We start from the raw sequence: 23485 nt of genomic DNA on the forward strand, positions 1-23485 counted from the left end.
AAATCCTTTCTGCACAGAACGAAAACAAGTCATCGTTTTGACTATTTTGGTAGTTAAATTGATTATTTGGTAGTCAATTTTCAGCCGATAACCGCGATAGTCAATAGAACAATTTTCGGGGATCCGAATTTTGTTTACAATTTGTTAGTCAATATAACAACAGTTTTGTAGTCAATATGACAACTAAACTTGAAGGAAATTGAAACTACGGTCGTCATATTGACTAAAGTGGTAGTCAATATGACAACTGCGGTAGTCAATTCGGTAAAAGCGGTAGTCAATATGACAATTTCTTCTGAAAACTGAAATCTAATTTGACCCCGGGTATAGTGAATATAACAATCCTCGATAGTCAAGTTTGGTAGTCAAGGCTAAAATTTGGACAAATTTCAAGTTGACTACCGACGATTGTTAAAATGCCACCTTCTTTTTTGTGTGCATATTTTAATTCAATTATCAGTAAGTTTATTTAAAGCTCATATCTGTACTGGTTCTTGAGATATGAACGACGAACGTACAAAAGTACGCAAAGAAATCTATCCAAAAACCCTTGATATAGATTCTAGAGAAGTTGAAACGCCGAGAAATGTGAACATTTTTAAAGTGATAAATCGGAGCGATGGAAATAAGCCCAAGGTAAGTCATCTTATAATCATCGACATCTTCTCAGGAAAAAATTATTTTGGATTTAACATAGTTATCCAAAGTTTCAAATATTATGAATTAAATATTCAACAGATTTGTGTACTTAATTATTATTTTCTTCAAAATCTGTTCCACCGCTTCACAAACTCATAGTCTATACCCTTAGGAAATACTTCTAAGAGAATTAAGCTGATTTCAAATTTATGAAATTATTTTGCTAAAAAGTTTACCATTTCCCATGCACTAAAAAATATCAGAAAATTATTCATATAAGCCACAACAACCTTGCTCATGTGAAATTATTTTGAATATCCATTTTTCATTGAATTTTAAAAGAACTTTCACATTAATTTTAAAATCACTTTGACGACCTCCTTTGGTCTTCAACAAAAACAAATTTGGTTTAAAAATATCCTTTAATATGGTCAAATATAACTTTTTTTTAATCCATACAAATTGGAAAATTAAACACAAACGAAAGATCCTTTCGTGACTACTTGTCAGTTTAAAGGTTTTTTCTTCTTCTTCTTAACTTTTTGTCTAAATAATAATCCTGACATTGTGCTCCTTACAGCTGTGCTGTGTATTGCTAATAAAATTTTGTGATTTAATATTACACAATATAAAACTACGAACCTTCATACATATTTCGAACAGAATTTAACCCTTTTATGGAAAACAATGGATCCCGCGAACCGATTTTCCTCAGGGCCCATCATACGTATATATTTTCGCCCCATCAGCAGCACCAGAGCTGAAACAGAAGCAGCAGCAGGGTGTATTTATCCCCTTGGCACCGGAACAACATCGTGTAACAATGCACCTGCAAAATGAATTAAAAACAAAAACGAATCTAAAATAAAAACATCTTGAACCACCGAACAAGTCCTTGGCATCGGAGCAGCAAACAATAGTGCGATTAATATTGCACACAAAAGGCGGCCACCGCCGCTGCACTGGAGCTACCGCCCGTCCAGGTTTTTTAAGGGTTCGTTCATAAGGAAATCTGGATTGGGGGCATATAACATTATACCTACCATCACATTATAGCCATTGCCATCGTTCGTTCGCTTCGCTTCACCGCGCAGCACCGCACCACTGGTCTTTCGGTTTACAAAAGAGTCAATCGACAAAAAACGCTTCTTTAGAACTCCCATAACATGCTAAGATTCTAACGTGTTATACGCCGCTGCTACCGTAGGGCGCAGCGTACGTATACAAGATACGACCACCATACCAAGCCACGTCCGTCCTCGTATTCACGTGTACGTCCTTGGTTTAAAAAAGAAGAGTTAAACGTTTAAAAGGAAGCGATTTCGACCTGAAGCCCTACCAAAATTCTCCTCTGTCTTCCTTCCTTCCTAAGTTTTCATCGCTTTCGCTTAAAAAGAAACGTTCGAGGATATTTCCTTTCAAAATTATTATAATGTATTACTTTATGCCGATGGCTATGAGACCATGCTTCACTCAGGATACGGGGTGGCAACGGCGGGCGTCGGAGGAACAGGGCCGGGGAAGTGATATGGATATAATATGTAGGTCTTGGGATGATTCCCCAACTGCAACACCGCATGGTTTACATCCTTCAACATTATATTCTGGTCTCTTTTTTGGAAGCATGGTGGCGCTTTGGTGGCGTAGAACAATGATCTCTGCCAAACCTTGTTGTTTTCGTGTATATTATGCGGGAAATTTTTATCCCACATCCCCCAGCCACAAGATACAAAGCAGCATGTCCTGTTCTATTCACATGGATTTAAATCATCCCTCGAAGGATATAAATTAACAGTCAGCCAACTACAACAACAACTCAAAAGCACATACATAAAATTAAAGAGTTTTAACAAAATTATCAAGAGGTTGCCCCCACAGTGCCTCGGTTAGGTACGCCGCCGCCGCGCCTCGTTGTCGCCACCAGCGCCAGGTCGTCTTTATCGCGTTGTATAGATTGTCTCGGAAGTAAACCATTTTAAACTTTGAATTATGGATATTTAAACTTTTTGACAGCTTTGGTGGGATAAATGTTTATAGCATTTTTGATACCTAATTTTTTATGGCCAAATGCCAAAAACTCGGTGCCATGTGTAAAATTAAATTAAGGAATCACAAGGAAAATAATTTTATTTAAGCTTCATAAGTTTTCACACACAACATAGAATTAGTACTTTGTCCAAAGACCCTTGGCCGAGCGAATTGCCTTCATTCGTCGTGGAAGGCTTTCTGCTAGTTTTTCACAATAACTCACAGGAATTCGATTCCATTGTTCCTTTGCCCGCTCCCAGAGAACCTGTAAAGAAGAAGCTGGAGAACTGTACTCGTTGTGAAGGGCTGACTTCAAATAGGCCCAAAGATTTTCAATTGGGTTCAAATCGGGACTTTGTGCTGGCCATTCTAATACCGAAAAAGGTTGTTGCTTTAACCAATTTTGTACTCTCATCGCCATATGCTTTGGATCCCGGTCATGCTGAAATACTATGCGCTCCTGATTCACTGGAAGCGTGTCCATTGTTTTCTTCAAATGACGCTGAAGGATATTTTTGTATATATATTGGTCCATAGGTCCATCGACTAACTGCAATTCTCCTACGCCATAAGCACTCATGCAACCCCAGAGGACAATTGAACCTCCTCCATTTTTGACAGTTTGCTTCACGTGCCTGGGTTTTAGGGTCTCACCCTGGCGTTTCCAGGCCCATGATCTGCCATCGGTACAGTATCGGTTAATCTTGGTTTCGTCGGACCAAATCACATTTCTCCAATCGTCATCACTCCAATCTGCATATTTCCTCACAAATGCCAATCTTGCTTTGACATTTTTCCTAGATAATGCAGGTTTCTTTTTTCTTTCGATAGCTTGAAGTTGGAGATGTTGAAGAGCTCGACGTGCTGTCCATCTGCTGACTCGTTTTCCTGTTGCTCTTTCAAGTTCTTTGGCTGCTTCGGTGGCGGAGGAAACACTTTGGGACATCACATACCTTACCAAAGATCGTTCATCTTGGAGAGAGAGACTTCGGGGTCGACCTCCGGGATGTTTTCCTACACTTTGACAATATTTTCTCCTCAATCTTACTACAGACGTTTGGCTAACGTTATATTTATGAGCCAAAAAACGAGTAGTTTTTCCCTGTTTCAAACAATTGACAATTTCTGATTGCAAGGCTTTCGAAAGTGATTTCATTGTATTTTTGAAATGAAAGTAACTTGAGAAATTTAAAGAAACTTAATGGTGGAATAGCTTTGGCTTTAGTTGACCGATTGAAGGTTATTGCAATTTTTATTTGTTTAAACTTCTCGCAAAGCTATTTATATTTCTGCTAATGTATTAACAACCCCTGAGTTATGTTTCATTGGGAATTGCATATGTTTGTTCCTGACTTGCGTGCGTGATATTTTTCTTAATTCCATTTAAAAAATCCTTTGATAAACTAGTTAGAAAAATGGGGATTCTTATGAAATCGCAGAGGGTGATTATTCTTGTAATGTTAATGAACTTATAGAAAGGGTAAAATTCAACACACACGCTCATAGGTCAAACAATAAAATAAAGGGTTAATCTATTTAGAGAGTTGGGGGCAAAATGTCAAGTGCTTTGAACTGAATTGCAAGCTTTATTCTGAGAGAAAAAGAAAAGGCCTTTAATGGTATTGGGGCTAATTGAAAGGGTGTTTTCTTGTTTTGGTGTACATGTTATGAATGTTTCAAGGAATGGGGTGCAAATAAACTATAATTTGACTTCTCAACTTATAAATCATGAGGGTGTTTGCTTTTGTTCAATGTGTATTTTTTAATTTTTTCAAAATTTTGCAATTAATGTTTTTGGGAACAACTGAATAAGCTTTTTTTCGATGGTTCTTTAAATATTTGTATGTAGAAAATAGAATAAATATTGTCTGCCCTTATGTCGCCCTAAGTGTTTTTCATCTGTCCTACTACTTAGGTCTCTTCCGAGCAGATGGAAATTGTCATTTGTCCAGCCTATCCCGAAAAAGGCGAATATTATTCACCCTCTAATAATCGACCGATTGAACTTATGTCCCTTCTTTTCAAAGTCATGGAAACGCTGAATAATTGGCAGCTTAAGAAATATCTCGAAATCCGAAAGCTTCTTAATTACGCAGCAAAAGGAAGAATAGTGCTTCTCATGGTTCATCTCTCAGAATAGTGGAGCAAATTCAAGATTATTGCACTTAATATTTCAAAAGCATTTGATAGTTGAGAATATGGAAAGACCACTTCTTCAAATTGTATAACGACGATGACAAACCTAATTCCGCTGTAAGGGAGTTAGAACCACTCAACCTCGGCGACGCAGATCAACAATTTCACCTACCCGACATCGACGAAGTGAAGATAGCTATATCCAAACTAAAGTCAAACAAAGCTGCTGGAGCTGACGGCAACGCTGCCGAACTATTTAAAGCACCACACGTTGACTTGGTAGGAAGCATGCACCATTTCATCTGCAAAATATGGTTAGATGCCTGATGAGTGGAATCTCAGCATCGATACATAAAATAGGGGACCCTCTGAATTGCGCCAACTACAGAGACATCAGTTTCCTTAACATTGCATACAAGATCCTCTCTGCCGTAATATGTGAACGTCTGAAACGGTTTGTCAACAACCTGATAGGTTCTAATCAGTGTGGCTTCAGACCAGGAAAGTCCATATCGACCAAATATTCACACTACAGCAGATCTTGGAAAAAACCCAGGAGCTTCAAATCGATACCCACCATCTCTGTATCGATTTTAAAGCCGCGTATTACAGCATCTATAGGGAAATGCTCTACAGAGCAATGTCTATTTTTGGCATCCCTGTCAAACTTATCCGGTTGTGTAGAAAGACGATGGAAAATGCACGCAGCTTTATCAGGGTCGCACCGATGCATTTGATGTCAAGAAAGGTTTTAGACAAGGCGATGCACTGTGATGCGACTTCTTCAATATCATTCTTGAAGGAACTGTGCATAACTCCACAAATAACTCTAGAGGCACGATCTTCCAAAGGTCCATCCAATTACTCGGATACGCAGATGATATTGACATAATTGGAAGATCAAAGCGTGATAACAGTGGAGAGTTTTTGAGCATTGCGACGAAAGTGAAGAAGATGGGTTCAGTGGCCAATGAGAGCAAGACTAAGTATATGCTATCACCAAAAAATTACATTGAACAACGACGTCTTGGACAAAACGTCACCACGGACAGCTATATCTTTGAGGTAGTGGAGTACTTTGTCTAGCTAGGCACCGCTATAAACACAGACAACGACACCAGCGCTGAAATAAAACGAAGAATAGCTCTTGAAAAAACTGCTTTTTTGGACTTAGAAGGCAATTTAAAAGTTAAGTTCTCTCTAGAGCATCTAAAATCACCATCTTTAAGACACTCAACATCACGATTCTCATTTATGGCACTGAGGACTTGTCAAAGAAAGACGAAAACGTCTTAGGATGCTTCAAGAGAAAAATTCTTCGGGTGAGTTTTGGTCCCGTATACATAGATGGAGAATAGTGGAGAAGATATAACGACGAACTGTACGGCTGTACAGCGACACTGACCTAGTTTACAGAATTAAACGGCTTAGATGGCTATGTCTTGTAGAGCAAAAGGACATCAACGCTCCACCCTGGAAGTTGTTCGAATCCAATCCCGAGAGACGGCGGCGCAGTAAAAAAAAAACCGGTACTGAGGTGGCATACGCAGGTGGGTGAAGCCCTCAACCAACTAAGCGTGCGAATCTAGAGACAGCTATCTAGGGACCGAGCTTGCTGGGGACGCATATTGTTTGAGGCTCAGGTTCGCCCCGGACTATAGCGCCGCCTTAAGAAAGTATTTGATAGATGGTTTGGGATCAGGCTCTCTTATCTTATCGGTATTTATGAATATCTCCTTCATTGGATATTAATTACCTTTCGGATCGTTCAATACAAGTAGTATTGGATGGGTTCAAGGCTGAAAACCACAAAATAAATGCTGGCGTTCCCCAAGGCTCTGTTCTATCTCCAACACTATTTCTTACTTTTATTAAAGATCTCTTGTCTGCATCTTCTAATCCAATACATTGTTTCGCTGACGGAAGTACTCTTAGTTTTTCATATTCGTTTACAAAATCTCATCCCTCTTCTTCGGATTTGGAACTGCAAGGACAAAATATTATAAGCTCATTAAATTGCGACCTTAACAGCATTGCAGAGCGGGGAATAAAAAACCGCAGTTTAATGCTTCGAAAACCCAATGCCGTCTTGTATCGTAAAAGTGAGATATACCCCCTTGCATTATCCATGGACGGCAATCACAGCGAGGAAACTGAACATATCAATATTCTCGGTATTTGTATCATTAATCACCTCTTCTGGAATAATCACTTACGCGATGTTACTAAAAATGCCGCAAGATGTTTGGGTTTTTTTAAGGTGCTGCAAGAAGTTTTTCTCCCCTTCTGTTATCTGCAAAAGTTATATACATCCAACGCTTGTATATGTCTCATATCTGGGCTTGTGCTCCTGCAACTTACTTGAGCCTATTGATTGGTGATAGGACCATCATAGGATCATTTACGTGGCTTGAACATCGTCGTAAAGTTTCTTGTCTCACATTTTGTTACCGCTTTTTTTACGGTTTATGTTCAAGAAAATAGCCAGCTGCATTCCTTCCCTTAAACAATTCAACCTTAATACTAGGCTTTCTAGGAATGCTTGCCAGTATACCCTCGAGCCCAACTTCGGTCGAACTGTCAAGTACAGAGATTCGTTCTTTAGCCGTACTACGCGAATGTGGAATGCCTTGCCACAATCTGTTTTTCCCAGCCATTGCAATACTCAGGAATTCAAAACCAATGTGCAACAACTCTTTCTTTCTCCCTTTCCTAGTGCTCACACTGTGTCTTTACATAATACTAATATCCAATTATTGAGTGTGCGCTTATTTTAAAAAAAGAGGCTAGGATTCGACTCACACTGATAACTTCCCATCGCGTCTGTCGATTTGTCTTGCTTAAAAGTTTGTAGGTTTTCGTGTTTTGTTAAAAAAATTATGAGTTGAATTATTCTTAAAGATGAAAAAATTAATGTCAATATTTCATATGATGAAATTTTTTTTTTTTTTTTTTTTTTTTTATAATAAACACACACTCAAGGGGATATTACTACCCTTATTATGCAGATGCACAGTGTGAGCACTAGGAAGAGGAGAGAAGGTTTAAAAGGAGATGTCGGTGCACATTGGTTTTGAATTCCTGAATATTGCAATGACTAGGAAAGACAGAGTGTGGTAAGGCATTCCACATTCGCGTAGTACGGCTAAAGAACGAATCTCTGTATTTGACAGTACGACCGAAGTTGGGCTCGAGGGTATACTGATGAGCATTCCTAGAAGCGCGAGTATTACGGTTGAACTGTTTAAGGGGAGGAATGCAGCTGGCTATTTCACTAGAGCATAAGCCGTTAAAATAACGGTAAAAAAGGGTCAGACAAGAGACCTTACGACGATGTTCAAGCGAAGTAAATGAACTTATGATGATATTATCATCTATCAATTTAAATGCTCTACCTTCAATACTATCCAAGAGGCTTAAGTAAGTTGCAGGAGCACCAGCCCAGAGATGGGAGTTATACTCAAGCTTTGGACGTATGTAAGTCTTGTAGATAACAGCCAGATCAGAAGGGGTGAAATATTTCTTGCATCGCCTAAGAAAACCCAAACACCTTGCGGCATTTTTGGCGACATCGCGTATGTGATCATTCCATAAGAGGTGGTTGGTGACACACATACCGAGAATATCGAGGTGTTCAGTCTCATTGATGCAAGTGCCATCCATGGATAATGGCAATGGGGGTATATCTCGCTTTAACGATACAAGACAGCATTGCGTTTTCGAAGCATTAAATTCCACGCGGTTTTTTAATCCCCATTGAACAATGCTGTTTAGATCGGAATTTAATGACCTTATCATATTTTGTCGTTGCAGTTCCACATCCGAAGAAAAGGGATGTGAGTCTGAAAACGAATATGAAAAGCTAAGAGTACTATCGTCAGCGAAACAATGTATTGGATTAGATGTTACAGACAGAAGATCATTAATAAAAATGAGAAAGAGTGTTGGAGATAAAACAGAGCCCTGGGGCACACCAGCATTTATTTTATAGTTTTCAGACTTGAATCCATCCAATACTACTTGTATTGAACGATCCGAAAGGTAATTACTAATCCAATGAAGCAGGGATTCATGAAAACCGAATGCACGCATTTTCGATAACAGAGCCTGATGCCAAACCCTATCAAATGCTTTTGAAATATCAAGTGCAATAATCTTACTTTCTCCAAAACGATGTAAAGATTTGCTCCACTGTTCGGTGAGATGAACCATGAGATCACCAGTGGACCTATTGCTACGAAAGCCGTATTGCCGGTCATTAAGAAGCTTTCGATTTTCAAGATATTTCTTGAGCTGATAATTAATCAGCGTTTCCATGACCTTGGAAAGAAGGGACGTAAGTGCAATCGGTCGGTAGTTAGAGGGTGAGGAAGATTCGCCTTTTTTGGGAATAGGCTGGACAAATGCCGTTTTCCATCCGCTCGGAACGAGACCAGAGGAGTAGGACAGATGAAAAAGCTTACGCAGTGGTTTTGCCAGCGTTGAAGAACACCTCTTCAGAACAATAGCGGGGATACCATCCGGACCAGCGGATTTATGTGTGTTTAGATCTCTTAGGACTCTCGCCACAGTACGAGTGCGAAAAAAGATTGGTCCCATAGAATCACTAACTCGCTCTAGTACAGGTGGAGTCATAACACTCACTGGCAGCGTAGAATTGGCGGCGAACTGCCTAGCAAAGAGATTAGCTTTCTCTAAAGAGCTAACAAAAGGAGTGTCATTTACAACGAGCGTAGGAACCGAAGAAGAGGAAGAATTCCTCATGTTTTTTACAAATGACCAAAAATTTTTACTGCCTTTGGGACATTGCAGTATTTTTTGCCGTAAATTTTGGTCATGTAAAAATTTGGTCCGTCGAATATGGGCGTTGCAGGCCTTCCTGGCTTGTTTGAACTTTTTCCGGCTTTCCTCAGTACGGTTGGCTTTATAGCAACGGAAACTAACCTCTTTGGCCCTAATAACCTCTTTACAGCTCGCATCAAACCAAGCGTTTACCTTGGGTCTGATACTTTTAACCCTGTTTGGTATAAAAGTTCTCATTCCCAGGAGAATTAAACTTGTGATCATATCAGCGCTGGCGTCAACGTCACTATCGAGGAAGCATAGTGACCAGTTAAAGATCCTGAAGTAATTATTGAGGCCGTCCCAGTTGGCTTTCTCGTATTGCCAAACGGTTCTCTTAGGAGCTCTTTCTTTAACTGAACAGTTTTGACACGAGAAATTTGCTGATATAACACAATGGTCAGATGTGCCTAGAGGAGATAGAACACTAACAGTGTACTTATCAGGGTCAGAGGTAAGAAACAAGTCAAGAGTGTTTTCTGCTCGACCTTCAACGTCCGATATTCGGGTGGGCTCGTTGACAAGCTGAGTTAGGTGGTTCAACTCAGCGAAGATTTCTGCACACACTCCATCGGGTGTTGTCTGGCCTGAATGTTGAAGCCATGAAGAATTGTGTACATTGAAATCGCCCGTAACAACGATTTCAGTGCGAGGATAGGACGAAACAATTCTTTGGATGGAATCAGACAAAGCATCAAATTCACGAGAAGTTGATACTCTGTCTAAATTTGGGCTTCGATAAAGGAAGCAGTAGTGAATGATTTGCTTATTCACGGAGAATTTAAACCACATATAATTAAAAAAGGAATTGGTGCAAAGACCATATTGTGGTAAGAGCTGATAAGCAACATCATTCCTAATGTATATGGCGAGGCCATGGTGGGAAAAGAATAAAGGCACCAAGCTATACCCATGCATAAAAAATTCAGCAGGATCGGAATCCTCACTTACTTGGGTTTCACTTAGTGCCAAAACAGCTGGCCTGTATGAAACAGTATGGCGGTATGCTAACAAAAAATTTGCCCTTAGCCCACGAATATTACAATAATCTACTCTGAATTGTCCAGTCATTGCAAAATAAAAAAATGTCTAAAACCAATACAGATAGAGATGAAAAATAAAATTCCCTGAATTGAAACACAGAATAATTATCAATACCCTTCACTGCTAGTGTTATGCCTTAGCAGTGACGAGAACCGATCCGACCCTGTGATGCAAAACAGTAAATTCAATTCAAATAATCTGCTGAGACACAGATTAGCAAATGCACCAATTCCAATTGTAATTGATACATAAACTAGGCTGTGCAACTGTGGAAGAAGGGGAAAGTAAGGATGGGATGGTACTCACTGTGAAGTGCTGTGTTGAGTGGCTTATCATTTTTTGTTTTTGGTGTGTTTTTGTTGTTTTTTGAGTGGCGTGATTTTTTTGTTATTTTATTTGAGGGTTGCACTATTGTTTTTTGTTGTTTTTTTTTTGAACCACTAATATTAAGTTGTGTTTATTTATGTTATGGTAAATTATTGTTATTTTTGTTTGATTAAAGAACTGTTTGTGAATATGTTTAATTGTAATTAAATTTAGGTGATGATAAAAAAAAAAAAAAACTGCTCCACGACACGATTACGAACAATAAAACTAAAAAAGAACGAGCACAGACAGAACAGAGACGCACAACACAGGGGCAACCTTCCCCAACAAAGGTTCACTGAAAACTGTTTGATTTCAAAATCTATCTTTGTTAATGAGATTTTTAGTCGGTAACTAATCTTTACCAATTTAAGCAACATTTCTTAAAAGTTTTTATTTCTTATATAAACAAATACAAATTGGATGAATGAAATTAATTTGAAGTATATCTTCTATTGTTTTTCGATGATTTTATTTTATTATGAAAAAGCGGACTGTTGGATTTTTATAAAAAAACAACCAAATATCGAAAACAATATTTTCTGTGAAATAAAAAAATTGAAGGCAACATTTTTAATTTTTCAAAAGCAATTTGAGTAGAAAGTTGTCAACCTTCTGAAAAATATTGAGAAAAATCAAATTGACAGTTTACTTACGAAAAATAAAAACTATAAAAGTTCTTAAAAATAGATTTTGACTCAAATATTTATCAAAGCTTTGAGATAATGACTTCTAGCTTATTTAAGCGGGGAGAGTACGATAACTTTGGCGCCGAGATATAATAACGGTTTTTGGTAGAGGGGCTTAATACAAGCATTTTTTACTATGGGAGGGGGGGGGGTGTATCTCCCCCCGTTTAGGCGGTAGGGGCAATTTAAAAAAACATGTACTTTAAATGGAAAAAAAATAATTAAAAAATAACGGTAATACTTACAATTAAGTATTATACCTTTTTTTAAAGCCAACACTTGTGTCTAGTAGCTTGTTTTTAAATCAAGTCAAAACTATGCATAGTTTGCGAAAAACACTGTTTTAAACTCAAAATTTGGTCAAAAAAAAAGTTAAAAATATGGTTTAGAGTGTAATATTTCGAAACTTTTAGATTATCTACAATTTTTTTTTTTAGAATACATTGCCCTTATTTAGATGTTTCTATGTCTTCTAGTTTTTGAGAAAATTGAAAATTACCAAAACAAAATATTTCAATTAAATTACTTTTTTTATATCCAGTTTATTTAGATGCATATGAAATTTTGCATGCACTCACCGAACCTTTCACCCTCTCCACCTTGCACCCACCCTAACTCGCACCCACCCCAAATCCTATAGTGAGCCCAAGCAGGGGGGTTGCAGTTTTGAAATATTATTAGGCATCTTACTGTTTGCATTAGAAATTTCGTATATACCTACTTTGAAAAATATACTATAAATATAAATACTTTGAAACTTTGAATGCACCTCATCTTGCACTCACCGAACCTTGCTCCCTCCTCACTTTGCACGCACTCCAACTTGCACCCACCCCAAATCCTATAGTGAGCCCAAGCAGGGGGGTTGCAACAGTGGGATCCTTACGGATCCCACTGTTGCATACAACCAAACTTGCACCTACCATTGTTACTATCAAAATAAGATTTTTGAAGCAAAAAAAAAGAATTAAATTAAAATAGTAGTTGTGGTTATTTTCAATTTTCTCAAAAACTAAAAGACATAAAATCATCTAGTTTTCAGTTTTCGATCAAAAATAAATAAGGGCAATGTATTCTAAAAAAAAAATTGTAGATAATCTAAAAGTTTTGAAATATTACACTCTAAACCATATTTTTAACTTTTTTTTTGACCAAATTTTGAGTTTAAAACAGTGTTTTTCGCAAACTATGCATAGTTTTGACTTGATTTAAAAACAAACTACTAGACACAAGTGTTGGCTTTAAAAAAAGGTATAATACTTAATTGTAAGTATTACCGTTATTTTTAAATTATTTTTTTTCCATTTAAAGTACATGTTTTTTTAAATTGCCCCTACCGCCTAAACGGGGGGAGATAGACCCCCCCCTCCCATAGTAAAAAATGCTTGTATTAAGCCCCTCTACCAAAAACCGTTATTATATCTCGGCGCCAAAGTTATCGTACTCGTGCCATTTAAGCTTATAAGAAATGTTATTGCCAACACTAAGTACAACTTTGAGGTAAATCGAATTGGTAGTTTTCTTACAAAAAATAAAAACCTAACAATAAAACAATACTAAAACTTGGTAAACGTTTTTTGACGACTCAAAAAAAAATTTTAAATATTGTCTGCCAACTCTTTTTATTTTACAGAAAATATTGCTTTCGATATTAAGTATTTTTTTTTATAAAAATCTAACAGTCCGTTTTTTCATAAAAAAAAATCTACAAAAAAAAAAATCAAATTTGGTAAAAATTGATTCGGTTCTTTATAAATCTCAAACTAATTTCATTCCTCCAATTTATAAAAATTTAAGAAATGCTTCTAAAATTGGTAAAAATTTGTTTTCGACTAAAAATCTATTTAACAAAATTAAATTTTAAAACTCATTCATTTCTTTATATGAAAAATATTGTTGGTAATTTTAGAATTTGTAAGAATAATTCAACTAACAACTTTTTAAACTCAACACGAAAAACCACTAACTTTTAAGCAATACAAATAGACTGACGGGATGGGAGGTTATCAGTGCAGAATCCCAGCCTCTTTTTAATTTTTTTTGGCCCCAAAATCATAAGAATCGTAAGTACACCTTTAAATTTCTCTACTTCAAGCTGCCCTTTCAGATCTTTTCACTTCAGATTTTGTTTTATTTGCACGAATCTTGGCGAATTTGGCGGATCTGTCAGTTCTTCCTCATAGCAAAAGGGGATCAACACCTCAAAATCCTTTGTTTCTACTCTCAGCTGCTAATGGAACTTCGATTCCAACATTCGGTTCCAAATTATTAAATCTCAAAATTGGCCTAAGGCGAAATTTTGTTCACTCTTTCATACTAGCCTCAGTAAACAGACCAATATTAGGAGCCGATTTTCTAGCCAAGTTCAATCTATTAGTAGACACGAAAAACAAAATATTAATTGATCCCCTCACAAAGCTCCATACTAACGCAACAGCTATAAGATCTGACGATCCAACCCCTAAACATTTTCAAGTTACAAATGAATATAATGACATAATACAAAAATTTCCGAGTTTAACAGAAGAACCCAATTATTTTGCGCCAATAAAACACACAATTGTTCATCATATTATCACAAAAGGCCAGCTCCCAGTTTCAAGGCCCAGAAGGCTTGACGCCTCTAGACACAAAGCAGCAAAAACAGAATTCAAACATATGATGCAACTGGGAATTTGTCAGCCTTCATCTTCAAGCACATGCTCACCTCTTCACATGGTAAAAAAGAAAAACAACCAAGATTGGAGAACTTGTGGTGATTACCGCCGACTTAACGCTGCCACGGTTCCGGATTGTCATCCAATTCACCATATCCAAGATTTTTCCATGAACATTCATGGTTGCAAAATTGACATTGTGAGAGCATATCATCTCATCCCAGTTGCACCAGAAGACATTCATAAAACAGCCATTACAACACCATTTGGTCTTCAATCTTAAACTTCCAAACTCCCAACTCAGTCAAGCAAATTCAATGTTTCATAGGGATGATTAACTATTATCATCGCTTCATTCCTCGACTTGCTCAAACAATCGCTCCTCTTCATAACCATTTAGCTTTGCTCACAAAAAACAAGAAACCAAAAAAAGTTTTTTCTTGGCCCGAAAACCTCAACTCCGTTTTTAACAACGCAAAAGATGCACTTGCAAAAGTCACACTTCTAGCTCGCCCTATCCACGACGGCATTTTTAGCATCACCACTGATGCATCCGACATAGCTGTTGGCGCAGTTCTTCAACAACAGATTTCACAATGATGGCAACCTTTAGCGTTTTTCTCTAAAAAACTTCATCAGAAAAAAAATATTCAGCTTTCGATCGCGAATTATTAACTGTGTATTTAGCAATCAAGCACTTTCGATTCTTCGTCGAAGGACGTGATTTCACGGTTTTCACAGACCATAAACCCTTTCATACGCACTCACAAGCAAAACGGAACGAAGTCCAAGACAAACCCGTCATCTTGACTTCATTTCTCAATTTACTTCTGATATCCAACACATTAAGGGCAAAGACAATGTCGTCGCCGATGCCCTTTCTCGCATTTAAGAAATCGCCACCAAGAAAAGTCACGAAATCGATTTATAAACGATTGCAAAATTACAATCCACAGACAAAGAATTAAAACAACTTCTTAGTAATGAGAACTCATTGAAAGAGTTCAAATTTCCCAACGTGAACATTTACTGCTAAACCTCAACCAACAAAAATCGTCCTTTCGTTCCATCTGATTTACGCTTTAATGTTTTCCATATTCTTCATGGGATTTCCCATCCAAGTATTCGCGCAACTCGAAAACTAATTTCCGAACGATATTTCTGTCCAAGTATGAACAAAAACATCAACACCAAATCGTGCATAGGATGTCAAAAATCAAAAGTTCAGCGACACACTAAATCAGAATATGGTAGATTTCAAGTGCCAACTGGTCGATTCGATCACATTCACTTAGACTTGGTAGGACCTCTTCCTCAATCTAACGGTTTTTCATATATTCTGACGGCCGTCGACAGATTTACGCGTTGGCCAGAAGCCTACCCTCTTGTGGATATAACAGCTAACACCATAGCGAAAGCATTTGTCGAAAACTTCATCTCCCGTTTTGGTACTCCTTTAAAAATCACTACGGACCAGGGAAGTAAATTGGAATCAAAGCTTTTTAGTGAACTATCTAGACTGTTAGGCATTCACAAAATGCACACAACGCCATATCACCCACAAGCATGGTTGATCGATTCCACAGACAATTAAAATGTTCATTAAAAGCCAGATGCAACACCATCAATTGGAGCTCAGAGCTCCCAATAATCCTATTAGGAATTCGCTGCGCAGTCAAAGAATACTTAAATTCTTCTGCAGCAGAGATGGTTTATGGGCAAAATCTAAGACTGCCTGGTGAAAGTTTTGTTGATTACAACAACAAGCAAAGCTCTCCAGACGTTATAATTGAAAAACTCCGCAATGCGATGAAAAATCTCATCCCAACAGAAACCAGACAAGTAAAACAAGACATTTTCATTCCAAAACACTTAAACGAGTGTAAACAAGTTTTTGTCAGAGTTGACAAAATCAAAACAGGCCTCACGCCTCCATACGAAGGACCATACAACGTCATACGACGCCTTAGAAAACATTTCGTAATACAAATGAAAAACAAGAGTGTGTCGGTTTCCATCGATCGTCTTAAGCCAGCACACTGTGTCTAAATTGTTCAATAAGACAACATGATATAAAATATATTTTTTGAACTCGAAGAAGGTAACTCGATTGGAGAAGGGTGATGTAGTGGATGCGCACACACCTTAAATAAGCTTTCATATTTCAAAGCTCAATGTTATCTATTGAAATCTAAAGCTCAATGTCATCCATCAAAATCTAAAGCTCAAATCTAAGTAAACCATGTAAAAACACAGAATGCAGACATTTTGCATTTCCGCTTTTCTCTCGGCCATTTCTATCGTATCTTTCATCCCAGTCGGTAGAACAGGAGCAGGACATAAAAGAAACTACCTTGTGCTGGTGCAACGAATAACTCCTCCATAAATTAATATATTAAATAAAGTTCATTTTATTTTGTAAAGATTAAAAGTTAGTTCTTTCATTGTGGTTCCGAGAACCACGTTCGAGGAACAACAGTCTCAAGACTTTGAATAAAAAATTGAGTTTCACTTAAAACACTTAAATTGTAGGTTGAAACTATCCAGTACTTGAAAACGCTCCTACTCAGTTGACTCCAAAAAAACTTCTTCTTAACATATGAAATATTTTACAAGTGGGCAAAAACAAAACTAGCAGTTTTATTTGGATGTTTTTCAAAAATCTTTTTCTAAAAATCAAGGGAGTAGTTAGAATCATCCACATGTGTCACAAAAACTCTTAATATTTGCTAAAAATGTAAAAAGCTAAGATCAATATGTTACTTTTAATGAAAGAAACAAAAATATTTGCAATGTATTTTGCACTTAAATAATAAGAAATAAATGATTTTCAAAAACAAATTTAACAAATATTTGGTAAATTAACATTACTAGTTGACAATGTTCTGATAAATTTTAACGGTACTGAAGTTCTTTTTCCAATGTTGAGTTTTCTTTTTATTTTCTGTCCAAGTTTGATTATCCAAATTTAGATTGCTCTTTTATCGCACTTCCTCCATTTAAAGCAAAATAACGTCTGGCGATTATATAAACTAGAACAAATGTAAGACTAAAAAATAAACTTAAACTTTCGTACTCCTTAAAGACATGACCGCAGCAGTGTTAAACTTATTTGATTACCACACATCCTGACCTCGCTCCAATCAATCGAACATTCTCTGTGCGAAAACACTTTAAATTATTCACAATATTCTTCCTTACCACTGGAATTGTTAAGTAGCCTGTTAAATTGATTGAAGTCCATTCCATTCTTCAATATAAATAACACTTCTTGTGCAAAATATTGACCATTGACCATCACAGAAGAGTATTAGAATGCGTCCTTCGGAAAAGTTTGCAAAGGTTCTTCGAGTTGTAAGGCTCTGCTCTGCTGTTTGTGGGTGTGACATAATTAATGAAAAGTATAAAATTAACAACATAACAAGAGCGGTGATATTTTGCATAACGGTTTATTTTATATTTTCGGCCTATACGGTTAATCTTAAAATAGCCGAAAATTGGAGTGTTGTGTTGGAGGCTTTTTGTATGGTTGGAAGTGTCTTGCAGGTTTCTTAGTTATCAACAAAAATATGTTTATTTTTTTAATTTCAAAAAATGTTTTCTTTTTTTTTTAGGGAATTTCAAAACTCACCAGCGGTATTATTTATAAGAACTATTTTCGATTTGCTTCTAAGTTTCTTCGACAAGTCTATTCGGAATATGAAAACAAAGGCGAGAGCTATTTAAACATCCTGGATAAATGTATTTCGAGAACTCGTGCAGTTCTCAAAAGTGTCGCCGTATTGTATGCTGTTGTGGTGATTTCACTTATTTCGGTTCCGATTGTGGTTTGGATTTTCACGGGAAAACGGTTTTTTCCCATGCAATTCTTCATCCCGTATCTGGACACAAATACATTATTGGGGTATTTCGCGACAATTGGAATGCAATCCGTTTGCCTGGTTTTTGGGGGATTTGGGAATTTCGCTGGGGATATGTTTTTAATGGTGTTCTTTGGACAGGCCAATATGTTGGTTGATATTTTTATGCTTAAGGGACTGGAACTTAGTGAGTTAGCTGTCGATAGCAAAGACGAGAAGGTGCAGCATAAGTTGAATGAAGTCATTGAATGGCATCAAACTTATTCAAGGTAACGAACAAAAAGGACATGAAAATTTTGCACTCGAAACATCTGAGGAAATCGAATTCATTTTAGATATATCGAAAACCTTGATGTTATGTACTTTTGGATAAACTTTACACAAATCACAACATCAGCAGTATCAATTGTTCTGACTCTGGCCATTATGTTTATTGGGGAATGGCCTGGAGCGTACGCCTACATTTTGATATCCTTCACTATGCTCTATTTGTATTGTGGCATGGGAACTCTAGTCGAATTAGCTGTAAGTAGTTTTGATTTATCTTTAAGGTGATTGCCAACCACCAAGGATCAAAGCTTACATAGTTATGTGTTAACTTCTTTTTTTTATATAACCTTCTTTTGTATTTAATGAATGTATTTTTAGAATGATAGAATCATTGATGAAATTTATAATATTCACTGGTATATTTTGAAAGTGCCGCAACAAAAATGCATCCGTTACATGCTGATGAAAGCACAATCACCCAAAGAAATTAGCGTCGGTGGGGTTGCTCAACTTTCTGTTAGTACAGGATTACAGGTTATTACTTTCAATATCTACTTAAATGCACTGAATCCAATAATGTAGTTTATTTCTTCTAGGTTACGAAGACTGTGTACAGTGTTTTTATGATGCTTCTGAACTTTTTCGACGACAAATAAGCAAACCTATGGAAATATTTTCGGCGGAAAAAACATTTTGTGATCATAAGAAAAGGAAGTGTATAATTATGTTAATGTGAAAAGAGAAACTGCTTTTTGTAACTTGATTAATTAAATAGTTTGCATAACTAAGTTAATAAAATAATACATAAAATAAACAATAAAAAATTAATGAAAAGATTTTATAATCGGTTTAAAAGTAATTTTTTTTTTAAGTGGACAAAATAAAATGAAACACCACCAAAAGTTTAAAATGTCCCATAAACTTTTCAAATTTGTATTTTTCTTTGGCTTTTTAAAAAAATGTATTTGAAGCAAATGGTAGAAATGTGCATTCAAGAGAACACAAGCGTCCACAGGTTTTTCTTAAAACATAGCTCTGAACATCAACTCCTACTCTCACCTCCCCGTGGTGAGCATCGGGTATCTAGTACCTCAACTGGAGATTGGGATTCAACCCCAGTGTTATGTTTTTGCAGGTATCAGCCTAGATAGAGGGGGAAAGGTGTTTCCACTAAAGCACCTCTCCTTTCGTCCATATACGGCAGCGGAAGAATTCCCGAAATGAAACCAACGGTGGCGTCTACAGTTCCAGTAAGGTTGAACTACTTAGTGAACATCATATAGGGCTTCTAAGACTTATTCGGTGCATATGCCTATAAGAAGCGGTTTATCTGGCTCCCCGTCCTTGTAGTTATACTAAGGATCTGGTCCTCCAGGTTAAGGGTTGTGCCGTCGGGTAGACCACGTTAAAACATCATAGTTGCGAAGCACTAACAAACCGATGGTGCTTAGGAACAGTCAGAAAAATAAATGTATAAAATAGTGAAATTTTTTCGAAAAAGGCCATCAATCAAAAGCTTTTTGTTTAATTATTGCATTTTAAATAAAACTTAGTATACTATTTCATAACATAACACAATACAATTTCTTCAAAATTATATTTTTAATATGATATAAAATTTTAAATAATATAAAAAGAGGCTGGGATGCGACCCACACTGATGACTTCCCATCCCTTCTGTCGATTTTCTTGTTTAAAAGTTTGTATATATGTACTCGTATCAATTCTTACCAAATTTGTAGATTTTATTTTTTTATGAAAAAACGGACAATTGGATTTTTATATAAAAATAACTGAATATCGAAAATAATATTTTTTATAAAACAAAATTAGTTTGAAGCCAATATTTCAAATTTTTGAAAAGATATTTGAATCGAAAATCAATTTTGTACCAACTTTTATAATTTCTTTTAAGGTTTTTATTTTTTGTAAAAAAACTGTGAATTCGATAAAAGTAAACTAAAGCCAATATCTCAAAGTTTTGAAAAGATATTTGAATCGATATTCAATTTTTATCAACTTTGAGTAATGTTTTTTTAGTTTTTATTTTTTATAAAAAAAACTGTCAATTTGATTTTTCTCAAAATTTTATCAGGTGTCAAAAACAATATTCTGCGTTGCACAAAATTGTTTTGGAGATGAAATCATATTTTAGTCGTAAAATTTTAGAGGTGACAAATTTTTTTGATTTATAAAAAAACCGTTAAGTGGATTTTTATCAAAAAATATACTTATTTGGTATCACGTTATAATATATTATATAAAATTTAATTCAAGTCTCTAGCGATTTTGGTTCGTAAGATATTTAGGGTTAACCAAAATTTTCACCTTTTTTTTTCAAACTACTATGGTACAAAAACCACAAACGCAATTTTCTCGAGAGCCCTTTCTTCATCTTTCTGCTTTATTATCTGTATAACAAAATTTATTTGAAATCGATATCTCTTCTGGTTCTTGAGCTATGGACGACGAAAAAATCGTCGCGAACGTACGGACGTAGGTACACACGCACGCACATACATCTTTCTACAAATCTTTTAAACCTTGGGACCTTGAAACGTCGAGAAATGTCAAAATTTTCAATTTGACAAATCGGACCCAATACAATAACTTCCTATGGGAAGCTAATAATAAGGTGGCCGTAGAGAACCTGGGCCTAGTGACTTACAACTCTCAACCATTCCTGTGTGCTCGTAATTGCAGGAATGCAGGGGACCTACAGTTTATATGCCGAATCCGAATCGAAAGGTTAAACAAATACAAACATAAAGGTTTTGATCTTCCAAAAAGCCCTCCCTACCAAACATGATGCACTTATGGAAATATTCTTGTAATTTCATGATGGTCTTGAAATTTCTACTCATAAAGTTAGAGGAGACCTAACCTCTTTAACGTCCTTCCTCTTTTCAAACGATTATCTCATATCCAAAATTAACGTGCGGATATGAAGCATACTATCGCTCCTAACGTAAATACCATGTAACCTAGGCTAAGAATAGCCTTTGCCATCAAAATGTAAGAGGGATAAGGTCTAAAACGTCTGCCGTCTTGAATAGCTGACAGAACCTTCCTTACGACATTTTTGCTCTTACCGAAACCAACACACCCGATATCCTTAAAACGGAACTCTTAACTAACTATTTCATCTATCGAATGAATTTCGTGAAATGTTTGAGTAATACATTTGGCAGTGGTGTGCTCTTAGCTATCCATAGTAATTTTGGTAGTTCATTACTCCATATTCCTACTTCGAATTTGAAGGTGTATCAGCTAAAGGTTAAGGTAACACTCCCTAAGTTCTATATTTTTGTCCTTTGTTAGTACATTCGACCAGCCCAACAAATAAAAGCTTAGCAAGCTGCTGTTAATTCCATTGATTATCTGCTTAAACAATTGCAACTTAATGCTTTGATCATAGTACTTGGCGACTTTAATATTCAAATCTCAATTGGTCCACCTCAGATGATCAATCATCTTTCTTTCCAACTAACATCTTCCCTGAATCTGAGTCGCTATTCATTGATCGTCTGTCTGAATGTGGTATTTTTCAAATATACGGAGTAGCAAACTTTATGGGAAGACACCTGGATCTCATCTTCCCATCTGATTGCCATAAATGTGTCGTCTCCGCGAGCCTTTACCTTCTCTCAAAATTCGATCGCTATCATCCTCCACTTAATCTCTTCTTTCGAATTTAATTTAAAAAAAAATAGTTTGGAGAATTACTGTTATGATTTTCGTTGGGCTGATTTCTCCAAACTCAACAATCTTCGTAACTCATCCGTCGTTGACTTAAGCTCCCTCCACCCAAAAGTAGAGTCCTTTAGAAATTGATTATCCCATATTGTATTGAAGAATCAGTACCATTCTCTCGAAAAAAAGATGTAACATTTCCCCCCCCCTCCCTCCGTGGTACAACAGAGAGCTCCGTGGCCTAAGAAATACACGTAACAAACTTTGGAAGATCTTTTTACAGTCCAAATCTGATACCGACCACAATAAATATCTTCTCGCCTATAATTCTATCTCTAAATTAAGGGAATGCCTTTATAACCAATACCCTAACCAAATGAAAAATAACCTTTTTTCTGATGAAAGGGGATTTTTCAAGTTTATAAATGTTAAAACGAAAATCCTGATGTATTTCTACCTTCAAGGAGTTTCTCTAACTTTATATAATACTTTAGCAAATTTTAAACTGAGCATCTCCATGATCCTGATCCTCACTACTTTATTTACTTAGATGGTTTCGCTCAAATCTCTCTTTCATCTTTTACAATAACTGAAGAAATGGTTATTGCCAAAATCGTAAGCCTCAAAGAAAACTTTAGCCCTGGTCCTGATGGCGTCTTTTTTTTATAATTAGAAAACACTAAAAGTTATTTTATAATATACCAAAGACACAGTGTAAGAATTAGGAAAAGAGGGAAGGGTTGGATAGGAGTTGTCGGTGTTCATTGGTTTTAAATTTCTGAACATTGCAATGACAAGGAAAAATAGAGCATGGCAAGGCGTTCCACATTCGCGTAGTTCGGCTAAAAAAAGAATCTCTGTACTTCATAGTACTGTCGAAGTTGGGCTCAAGGGTAAACTGATGGGCATTCCTAGAAGCGCGGGTATTACGGTTAAATTGTTTAAGGGGAGGAATGCAACTGGCTATTTCACTAGAGCATAGTCCGTTAAAATAACGGTAAAAAAGTGTGATGCAAGAAACCTTGCGTCCATGTTCGAGTGATGAAAACGAGTTGATGATGTTAATGTTACCAATCATTTTAAAAGCTCTTTTTCGAATAATATCCAAGAGGTTTAAATAAGTTACTGGATCTCCAGCCCAGAGATGAGAGTTATATTTAAGTTTCGGACGTATATAGGTTTTGTAGATTGTAGCCATATCAGACGGAGAGACAAATTTCTTGCAACGTCTCAAAAAACCTAGACATCTAGCGGTTGCTGA

General features: G+C 36.5%; 1 protein-coding gene across 1 annotated transcript; it reads left to right on the forward strand.

The window, feature by feature from the left end:
* The first annotated feature begins 17517 nt into the window (after window positions 1-17517).
* Window positions 17518-19310, forward strand: LOC129940358 (odorant receptor 67d-like). Its single transcript, XM_056048668.1, has 5 exons — window positions 17518-17947; window positions 18016-18530; window positions 18597-18786; window positions 18910-19065; window positions 19128-19310. Exons 1-5 carry the CDS (start codon window positions 17717-17719, stop codon window positions 19185-19187), a joined length of 1152 nt encoding a protein of 383 aa, XP_055904643.1. The 5' UTR covers window positions 17518-17716; the 3' UTR covers window positions 19188-19310.
* The last annotated feature ends 4175 nt before the right edge of the window (window positions 19311-23485 follow it).

Source organism: Eupeodes corollae, chromosome 1 (assembly GCF_945859685.1).
Source record: "Eupeodes corollae chromosome 1, idEupCoro1.1, whole genome shotgun sequence".
NCBI classification, from domain to species: domain Eukaryota; kingdom Metazoa; phylum Arthropoda; class Insecta; order Diptera; family Syrphidae; genus Eupeodes; species Eupeodes corollae.

Coding starts and splice junctions, on each gene's coding strand:
- LOC129940358 (XM_056048668.1), top strand. CDS start 17,717: ATGCGTCCTTCGGAAAAGTTTGCAAAGGTTCTTCGAGTTGTAAGGCTC. Junction 17,948..18,015: donor TGGTTGGAAGTGTCTTGCAG/GTTTCTTAGTTA, acceptor TTTTTTTTTTAG/GGAATTTCAAAACTCACCAG. Junction 18,787..18,909: donor GAACTCTAGTCGAATTAGCT/GTAAGTAGTTTT, acceptor ATGTATTTTTAG/AATGATAGAATCATTGATGA.